The following is an 11,044-nucleotide window of genomic DNA, read 5'->3' as shown; positions in this document are numbered from 1 at the left end:
GTACTAGTTGATGTCAGCAAACTGTACATTACTGTTATCAATGAAATCTTGAAAAATTAACTTTTGGTGTGAAAAAGTGTGAAAAACTAAAGAAATTAGATTGTTGTGATTTTTTTTGGCATACATTATTAAATAGGTGCACTGCATACCCAGGTATTTGAACTAAAAGAAAAGAAAAGTCATTTTTGGGTTCAGCTCGACTTTAACATGGGGGGGAATGCCTTCTGCCCCCGACCCCCAAGTGGCCATTCGAGGAACTACAGCTTTTCACTTGACTTCCGCGTCATCAGAGGAAAGCCGGCGGGGAGGGGGGGGGGGGGGGTTGGCTACATGCCTCTACATACTCCCACAGCACTTGACAGCTCCACAACACTGCGCTCTGCGCCTGGCTGCCCACCTGGCCGCCTCTCCTCTCCACTGCCCCGTCCAACACTGCGCTCTGCGCCTGGCTGCCCACCTGGCCGCCTCTCCTCTCCACTGCCCCGCGTCCGCTTCAATATAACTGACCTTTTGGAAATGGCCTCCCATGGGACTTGTAAGGACTTGGAGTGCAGCAGCAGCAGCTCGTCCGAGGAGGACATGAGCACCCGTGCGGATTCGGCGGAGAGGACGATGGAGAAGAAATATCCGGTGATTACGCGCCGTCATCGCCACCCGTTCAGCGTGGAGGCGCTCATGTCCGGGAGGAAGACGCAGCAGAGCCGGGACTTCACCTGCGGTAAACATGCGGTGGTCATGTCCATGTCCCCGACGTCGGGGGTCCTGTGCTCTCCGTATCTGTGCCGGGAGACGTGCAGCCCTCCCCGGGGGAGTCGACTTGATCAGTTAGCGGCCCAGTTGTTGCCTTCGTCGCCGGTGAAGTCCGAGGCGTCAGAGCCAGAAGACTGTGCGCCCTGGATCACCAGCAGCGCGTTCTCCACACAGCCGAGTGAGTCTCTCTCCCACAACCTGAAAATGTTTTGGGATTTTACGAGATGTTTCATTCACCATTCTTTCTCTCAAATAATATATAGCCTACTCTGAATAGGAAATGGTGTAGGCCTATTTTATTTAAATAATTGCACAGCCAACTTTCTGCTTAATAGCCTCTCTCAAACTTAACGCTTTGACAGCAAAGTCTGAGAGCGTGGATCGGAATTTACAGATGCCAAACTTTTCCTTATTTACATACAGGAGGCCTACTAACTGGTGCAGTTGACTGAAATAGGCTACTGCAAATATAACGCCTCTGCTACTGTGCTCCTTCCTGTTGGACAGAAATCCAACAATTATTGGAAAAAGAAAATACCTCCCCCCTGCTTGAATTAGATTAGACAGGCTATGTTGGCTATTAAACAAGTTGTATCTAGGCTATCAGATCATTATTCTTGTTATGCAAAGTATGATGTAAGCTGTTGCATCTTGCTGACTGACATGCTCACGAAAATATTTGGTAAATTCATGAGATTTATTATTATTATTAATAATAATAATAATAATAATAATAATAATAATAATAATAATAATAAATATAGCCGCAAGCGGCGATTGACGGGGTGACATATAGACACCAAATAGTGCACATTTAGTCAGAGTTGATACGTGCAAAGGGGCACCAATTTTGGTAATTTTGTGTTGTGTGTTGTAGTCAGTCAGGGCGTTGTGGTCAGTCAGGGCGTTGTGGTCAGTCAAGTGGTTGTGGTCAGTCAGTTTACTAGCCTATAGAAGTCCCACTATAGTACTGATTCACTTATTTACTCAAGTGCAAGTAAAAAAGTAGGCTACAGGCTCTGAAATATACTCAAAAGTAAAAAAAGTATTTCTACCGGCTGTTTCTGTGCAAAGCTAACTGAAACTCACGCCATATTAATATGATTAGAAGATTATTAAACTTAAAAGATCCCCTCCAAACATAGGCTAATAATTTGTGTAATATGTTTTTTCCACAAAAAGGTGCACATAATGCATTAAAGCTGGGAGAGCTTAATGTATACTAAGACTCTGGAAGGGGAAAGAACTTCCAAATGTAAAAATGTGGCTGGCTGACCTTGTAAACACTCTGGAAGTCAAAAGGACCAGGATATCTTAAGATGGATCAGACAGATAGGTTTGATTTAATATGATATATTATTATATTTAATCTGATATATACTTGTTAGTTAGACATAGTGAACGAGGGTTTGTGTGCTTATAGGTCAGTCAGACCTAATCTATATTTGTCTTTGCTATCAGTCTTGTCTGGGCTATGCCAGGAGTTCCTAACTTTTCTTTCTTTCTAGCCTTCTAAGTAAGCCCAGATGCAGAATGCTATCTCATTAGTAAGAATGTAACTGCCTGGGTGACATCACATGTGACTTTATCCTCGGTGGCGTCTCCACTGACGACACACTCTTATGCCTACCCCACACTACAGGATAATTTGCAAGATTATGGCCAAGATTCCCCCCTCCCGATTTTCTCGGGGGTGCTCCCGATTTGAAGCGCGTCGGGCAGATAATCTTCCCAAATGATCCTGTAGTGTGTGGGGTTCAAAGATTCACAATCGGGAAGACTGCCTCTTCCCGATTGTGAATCGGGCATATCTAACATGTTAGATATTTACAACCCGACAGGCCATTGCATCTTGAGCAGAGAGCCAGTAGTAGCTGCGTTTCCATTACAGTTTTTCGCAAAATAATCTGGTCCGCGTCCGCTCGCAGCCCCGCACAGAAACAAAGAACGAGGAAATTGTCATCGAGGTGAAATACCCGTGCGTCTTTGAACGGGACGGAAAACTAAATGCTATACTGCAAAGCATGTAGCCTACAACAAGCGCTTAGGTCTCAGCTTCCCGCATCGGCGAGTGTCCGCACGGAAAAGTGAGTCAAATCAGCAGACGCGCCCCTCCACAAGACACCTGTGCAGACGGTTTTCGCCTGGCCGTGCACAGTAGGCCTACACCCCGAATGGACGCGGCTGTCCGCGCAAATATTAGTTAAACAAATCCTTTCAGTGCAAATGCATTATAAAAACAAAAAATAAAATTTGTTTAGAAAACGAAATGACACTACTACACCCGGTGCGCACACTGAATAGGCATTTTAAAAGTTAACGTCGAGCTCTGCTTCCAAGGTGAATCTTCGGCATAATCTTCTAGTGTGTGAGGTTGCGTTTGAACAGACGCGATTGTGTGTGTGTCCCAAGATTGAAATGTTAAAAAATCGGCTCTCTCTGTCCTGTAGTGTGTGGGCTCTCAAGATTTTTATAATCTTCAAGGATTTGAAAATCCTGTAGTGTGGGGTAGGCATTAAGATGGAGTTTTGACCTTGATCACACCTGTAGTCGTGACCCCAAGGTTGTGAACTGCTGGCTTTGACAGACATACTTGCTTTAAGATGATAACCTTTCATTTGATATGAAGAAAGCCTCTAAAAATCATCTATTTGACTAAATAGTTAGGCTTAGACCTATAGACATAGTTGTTCTTTTTTGCTGAGGTTCTCTCTCTTTTTTTATGTTCCATTTTTGCTATTATTTATGTTAATCTATGTGGGTTATGGCAGGGGCGTTCCTATGCCTAGGCAGGTAAGGCAATTGTTACAGGCCTACGCGAGCTGCAGGGGCACACCAGGGAGGGAGAAGATTTTTTTTTATATATATATAAATACTTTTTTTATGATACTATTATTTCACAATATTCAGCAACAATAAAGACACAACAATGTAACAACAGTAGTCTTAACATCTAGTCTTAAATCTTTAAATGATGGTGAAATCATTTATATTTTCTAATTCTGGCTTTCTGGCTGCCTGCACCCTGCAGGCAGTTTTACCACGGTCCCTAAATATTGCACACACGACGACACACACCCCGCCCCCCTACTCTGCTCTCGTCTCTCTGCGCCATGCTGCTGCTGCTTTGTAGTGGGGAAAGGGTGGCTTCTGAGTTGGTAACTGTTTTAACTGGTAACCAGTGTTGGGTAAGTTACTTTCAAAATGTAATATACTACATATTACTAGTTACTTTCATTTGAAAGTAATAAGTTACTTTACAATATTACTTTCTGTGTAGAGTAACTAGTTACTTACTACACTTTTGCATTACTTTTACCAAAACAACAGCAGCAGCAGAATGACATCGCCGCCCCGGAACCATCCCGAAAAATAATTTCAACCGTCTTGAAGTCAATGTAAACAATCTAAAATTCTAAATGTTATTATTTTCCTTTGTTATTGTCATCTATAGTGGTTATTTGCATAAAAACACACCATTTGATTAGGAAATGATTGTATCTTCTTTAAATATTTAATCAAATGTAACTCAATTTGTAACTTAAGTTACTTGACAAAGTAACTGGTATAATATTACTGAAATCCTATAAGTAATAAGTTATATTACTGAGTTACTGCTAAAAGTAATATATTACATGTAATATGTTACTTTTGTAATGAGTTACCCCCAACACTGGTGGCGAGTGCTTGACTTCTCAGTCAGTGAAAGTGAAAGTGGAGTCCTGACTCCTGACTGACTGTCAACACTCAACGTTGTCGTCAGACCAGCCCAGCATGTTGCAGATCAAAAACACAACGTAGCTAAGCAAATAGTTTGTGTCAAGTCATTTGATGTTGTAGTTGCGGTTACACATACTTTTATTTACTTTAATTACTTTTTGGGTGCAGATTTAAGGGGATTTATAAAAGACCCGGCCGGTTCTATTCAGAATTTTCAATGCCAGTATGTATTTCACGTGTGTCTTTTTTTATAGCTGTGCAGACAGTAATGATTTACACTTTTCATGACTGACAGTGATCGACAGTGTTGGAGAAACGACTTTGAAAGCATAGCTTAGGAAGCTACCAATTACTTCATCATGGAAGCAGGCTAGTTGAAATGACAGCAAAGCTACCCTGGGAGAAAAAGTAGTTTAGGAAACTACAAGCTACGCAGAAAAAGTAGTTCAAACTACTTTGTAAAAAAAAAAACGTTCAATTGACAATGTACATGTCTGATATATGAAATCAAATATAATAGCCTACAAAAAAGCATAATGCCAGCAAACATATGCCTTTCAATTGAGTTTATTGACACCCAATACATTCAATCTTATACTTTTGTTGTAAACAAATCTGGGTTCTTCTGGGTTTTGTTCCATCAGACAAATAAACAGTAAAGACTTGACCAGGATTGGTTAAGGTTAGGGTAAGAATATCAGGGCAAGCCAATCAGAGGCTTTGTGTCAAGAAGTACAGTAACGTTAGTGGGATCCTCGCTGCCTTCAAAGCAATCAGGGGGGGGGGGGGGGCGCCAGCAAAAATCTTGCCTAGGGTGGCAAATTGGTCAGGAACGCCACTGGGTTATGGGCACAAACTTAAGAATGCTAAACAAATTATTGTTTGATTATGATAACGGAGACAGTACAAATTGAGCACACACACAAACCCTTTGCATGTGTGTGTAATGTGGGTTCAGTGCCAGTAGGTGTATATATCTGTGCATAAGTTCTAAACATATGTAGGAAATAATGAACTTGGATATGATGTGAATGTGTTCAAATTTTGTAGCAGAACTATATGTGTATGTGTGCTTAGATGTCTTTGTATGGATGAATATGTGGTGTAAATGAATGTTTCATCTTTATCTTATAAAGCCTTATAAAGCCTTCACAGGTGCATCAATATCAGGTGTCGAATCCTGAGCTCGAAAAAATTGGATCGAAGGACTTCTCAGTGCAATTTGACCATGTTCCAAAGTCTCCTGTGGGCTGGATTGGACCCTTTGGTGGGCCGGTTCTGGCATCCCTGATTTAGATTGTGAATCCAACTCTGTGTCCCACGATGAATCACTAGAATTCGTAATATTGAAAGTAAAAAAAAAAAAATATATATATATATATATATATATATATGTGTGTGTATTGAAAATATGGCGTAATAAACGTATTTGTTCAAGTTCAAGTGCACTTTAAAGGAGAATTACATTTTGTTTACACCCCAGACCTTATTTCCAGCTTATAATATGATGTTTTACTCACCCAAATAACTTTGGTTTCATTCGGATGCCCACAGAAGTTATTGAGCTCGGAGTAGCATCCTCAAACAGGCTATAACGGGCGCAAACGGGGCAAGCTGCATGCGCCCAAATGAAACAAAAGTTGTTTGGGTGAGTAAAACATCATATTTTAAGCTGGAAATAAGGTCTGGGGTGTAAAAAAACGGAATTCTCCTTTAATGTCCTGTAGCCAAGTAAAAACAAAGAAACATAGGCACACAGACTCAGGTGTTTTGACCTGTGGATGCGATCCTAAACCCTGTGTTCTTTCCTCCCTCCCTCCCCTTGGTGATCCCAGGTCAGCTGAGCGCCTCGTGCCCGCTGAGAAAACACAAGACCAACCGGAAGCCGCGCACACCCTTCACCACGGCCCAGCTGGTGGCGCTGGAGAGGAAGTTCCGTCAGAAGCAGTACCTGTCCATCGCCGAGCGGGCCGAGTTCTCCTCCTCCCTCAGCCTGAGCGAGACCCAGGTGAAGATCTGGTTCCAGAACCGCCGGGCCAAGGCCAAGAGGCTGCAAGAGGCGGAGCTGGACAAACTCAAAATGGCCGCCGACGCAAAGACGGTGGCAGTGGCGGCGGCGGCCGCCGCCGGAGCCTTGCACCCCGGCTTCACGCTACCGCTGTCACTGGGCGCCGTGTCTCTGTATGGACAGTCATACTCTGCTTATCACCACCACCACCACAGACCCATACTGCCCCTCTCGCCCTTAGGACTCTACGCTGCTCCGCTGGGCTACAGCATGTACCACCTGTCATAATGCTGGGCTACAGCATGTACCACCTGTCATAATGCTGGGCTACAGCATGTACCACCTGTCATAATGCTGGGCTACAGCATGTACCACCTGTCATAATGCTGGGCTACAGCATGTACCACCTGTCGTAATGCTGGGCTACAGCATGTACCACCTGTCATAATGCTGGGCTACAGCATGTACCACCTGTCGTAATGGAAATATCACTGACTTTTAGGGGAAACGGAGCAAAACCTGCCAACGCTCCCGATTTTCGCGGGAGTCTCCCTATTTTGAACCCTTTCTCCTGCTGTGCCCAATAGGTAATTTCTCCTGTTAAATCTCCCGATTTCAATCAGATGGCTGTAGAGGGTTAGGGTTAGGCTTAGCCAGAGTGAAGTATCTGCCAGAGTCTAAGCCAGAGTGACGTATCGGGTATCATATTATGAAACTAGAAGCCCTAAGGCATCTATGTCATGCTATTTTGTTTTTTGTTTTTCCCCCCCGATTTTTTTTATCCCATTTTTATCCCCCTTAGTGCTAATTTACTTTTATTTATCCTGGTTGCTGCTCCACCCTCTGCCGATCTGGGGAGAGCCGAAACTGGCTCCATGCTTCCTCCGAGACATGGGCAGTTAGCTAGCCGCTTCTTTTCACCTGACAGGGGAAGCTTCACCGGTAGGACATAGCACGTGGGAGGTTCACGCTATTCCAACCAGTTCCCCTCCCTCTGAACAGGCGCCCCTAAGCAACCAGGATATTGCATGTTTTGGTGAAGGGGGTTCCTATATGAAGGAAACCCCCCGGGAGGCACGGGGAGAACATGCAAACTCCACACAGAAAGGCCCTTTTGACGACCCCACCCGGGCGGTGGGCACTCGAGGACATGCGGACGGGCACGCATTCCTTCAGCGCTCACAGCGTCCCAGGTGGGAATCGAACCCAGGACCTTCGAGCTGTGAGGCGACAGCGCTTACCACTGCACCACCGTACCACCCTTCACCTCAAGATATCTGAATGAAAAAAATATGGATACCTATGAGTCTCCCCTTTACAGACACAAGTCTCCCCTTTACAGACACAAGTCTCCCCTTTACAGACACAAGTCTCCCCTTTACAGATAGGGGAGTACGAGCATTTTTCCACAAGGCAACAGCATAAATCGACAGAACAATGGATCACATCACTGATGGAGCATCGATGGACCTGGTGGATCTTATTTTTCATTTCATCTGTAGAAAGCGCAGAAGATCTCCCTGTTTCACAGCCTCATGTTGGAAGGTAGATGTATCACTCACTATGATCACTGAGGTTCTCACCAGTATTCCCAAAAATGGACATGGAGGATGCGTGGCTGGTTATTTTTTAAATCAAAGTTGTATCTTTTGGGGATGTTTAAGTGAGCAGTCCGAACAGTATAGTTAAAAAATTCAAAAATATTTTCTTCCCACCTGGAGGATATAAAACGTTTCGATGTCGTCTCTTGACCGCCTTGGACTGACTGTTTACAAGACGTGTGTCTTTGAGGAGTGGTGTTTTCTACTGTTCAGCTCTTAATAGGCTCCTCTTCCATTGTTCACTTCTGCAATAGAGAGGCCCAGGAACGAGTCCGGAAATCATCGATGCTAACACTCCTGGTTCTTCACTGTTTTCGCCTATGGGACTTTTGAATGTAATAAGGTCTCTGGGCAATGCAAGATTAATCAAACGCGAACCAGTGTTTAGTAATATCATCTTCACACATGAGGACCACTTTTATGAGTTTTGAAGCTTTTACGTGCAAACGGCTAAATGAGACTACACTGTTGAGTCGACTTCAAAGGACGAACACGGAAATTCTCTTTCCCTCACCTGGTTCAGCCCGTTCAGCCCGGGGTAATCAGTGCACACATCAACAACAGTCCAGGTTGAGTGCTGACGTGACGGGGAAGCCTATGCAACACTGTGTGTAGTTCTGGATTAGCTTAGCTCGAGCTTTTTACAAAACTCATGAAAGTGGTCCTCATGTGTGAAGATTATCCGACTGAACTCTGGTTCGCGTTTGATTAAGCTTGCGTTGCTCAGAGACCTTATTTGAAGCATCGCGGCAAAAACCCATTCAAAAATCCCATAGACAGAAACAGTGAAGAACCAGGAAGTCCGGGACTTCCGCGTTCTGACTACAAAAATACGTCATCCCTGGGGCTCTCTATAACTGGACTGGGCCAGGATCTTGACTGGGCACAGCGCTGCAGATGAGACAACAGCCTCTCTCCTCATCAGATTCAGTGCCTCTCTCTGAAAATAGCCTTAACGCTTTGGACACTTTGTATTGTAGCCTGTGTGGATCAGTGACAGTGTTTCAATAAAACAGACCGCTGAAGCGTTCGTATCTACTAAAGTGTCTTAGCATGAACAAACTGTTTTGTTTTGCCTGCATTTCAGAATGTAAACAAAGTTCAGGTTTGTCTTGTTGTCTTGAAGACATAAGTTTACGTCTCAAATTAATTTCACACCAATGAAAAACTAAGTTGACACTTATTCTATTGTAATTTAATCTTTGTCCGTGTTTTATCTCTGCTTCCCCCCATAGAAATACAAATATTTTTATTTCGCCCACATTTCCTTATCAGGCATTTATAGAGCCACCTGTTAATGTAGGCATATTTATTGTATTCTCTTTGAACTATAATGCTGGAAATGTATGAATGTTTTGTATTTATGATATATTGTTAGAATGTGGCACACATGTTCTGACCAAAATTTTATTTATACTATCTTTCTTCTTGAAACTCCCTTTGCAAGGGCCTACATTACACTATGCAGTTATTAATGAAGATATATATTTTTTCCACTGATGTACTGTATATCATTCAAATGAACCAAACATTAAATTAAAAAAGTCTTTCTAAACCTGACTTTTATTGTCATACAAATTACATTACTGAATATGTAAAAATCATAAACTAGCAATATAATTCTTAACCATTTGCATATATATATATATATATATATATATATATATATATATATATTATTATTATTATTAATAATATATTTAATAATATATTTGCTTGGAATCTTTCAAAAAGTGAGATTTTAAATGTATTACACCTTTTCTTCTTGTTTATCTCTCCTTACAGAAACAGCTGTGTGTGTGTGTGTGTGTGTGTGTGTGTGTGTGTGTGTGTGTGTGTGTGTGTATGTGTGTGTGTGTTGTGTCTGTCTGTCTGTCTCTGTGTGTGTGTGTGTGTGTGCGCGTGCGTGCGCGCGCGCGTGCGTGTGTGTGTGAGATTGTGGCCACACGCATGGGTATATTGCATGTGCTGCTTGCGTGCATTGGTGCCTGCGTTTCCCACAAGATGGTGGTCAGGTCAAGGCAATGTTTGACAAGCCATAAATGATAGCTATAAATTATCCAACTTCACAGATAGTTCCTGTTATTATGGAGTCATCACAAACCACACTGGGAGAAGTTCTTTACCCAGATACATTTGGTGAGGAAATGATGCTTTGTTTATACAGAAATATAGTGTGTTTTCGCTCTGGCAATCATTATCTCTCTATTTACAGAAAAGACAGCCAATATTGAGTCATTCAAGTTTGTGCACAGTAGCGTGAGACCTGGCTCTCTAACTCACACGAGTGGGGATGGCTTTATAATTGGATCTAAACAACCAAAGCTATAGTGAGTGGAACAATTATTATTTTTCATCTCATTACCCAAAAGCCAAACTTTATTGTCCTTAAATTCAACCATAAATATATACAACATAGAGTAGAGTACCGCGGGACTGAGGCCAGAAGACCAGGATGTTAGCAGCACTTCTGGCTCTTATGTGTGAAAGTCAATGGGATTTTGGAGGATTTGGATTAACTCGATTCCTAGGCTTGCGCGCCCTGCAGCTCGCATATGCAGCCTGGCTGCTCCTTGATGACATACTTCAGGGATGCTGGCTCACCTGTCCTGGAGCTGGCAACATACAGCTGTCCATGGCTGAAGACGGGGGGGGGGGTCTGAAGCGCAGACTCCCACTTCTTTCAGTGTCTGCCCCTGGGACTTGATTTTGCTATTATGACATCAGTGGGACTCTTATGACATCACCGATGATGTTGATCACATTGATGATGATCACATTGCTTTTATGACATCACTGATGACATCACAACCTCTTATGACATCACTGATGATGTCACAATGCCTCTGACATCACTGCCGATGTCACAAATTATGACTTACACTGATGACATCACTGGGACCTTGTGTGTGTGTGTGTGTGTGTGTGTGTGTGTGTGTGATGTCACAATGCCTCTAACATCACT

At 43.1% G+C, this 11,044-nt stretch overlaps 1 protein-coding gene across 1 annotated transcript; it reads left to right on the top strand.

Moving 5' to 3' along the window:
- Window positions 1-516: 516 nt before the first annotated feature.
- LOC310771549 (homeobox protein MSH-D-like) lies at window positions 517-6,824 on the top strand (the record flags this gene model as incomplete). Its single annotated transcript, XM_083664138.1, has 2 exons — window positions 517-928; window positions 6,306-6,824. 2 exons carry the CDS (start codon window positions 517-519, stop codon window positions 6,764-6,766), a joined length of 873 nt encoding a protein of 290 aa, XP_083520264.1. The 3' UTR covers window positions 6,767-6,824.
- Window positions 6,825-11,044: the final 4,220 nt, after the last annotated feature.

The sequence above is a fragment of the Poromitra crassiceps genome (assembly GCF_964638095.1).
Source record: "Poromitra crassiceps genome assembly, contig: HAP1_SCAFFOLD_786, whole genome shotgun sequence".
Taxonomy (NCBI): domain Eukaryota; kingdom Metazoa; phylum Chordata; class Actinopteri; order Beryciformes; family Melamphaidae; genus Poromitra; species Poromitra crassiceps.
This window is presented reverse-complemented; position numbering and strand designations above follow the sequence as displayed.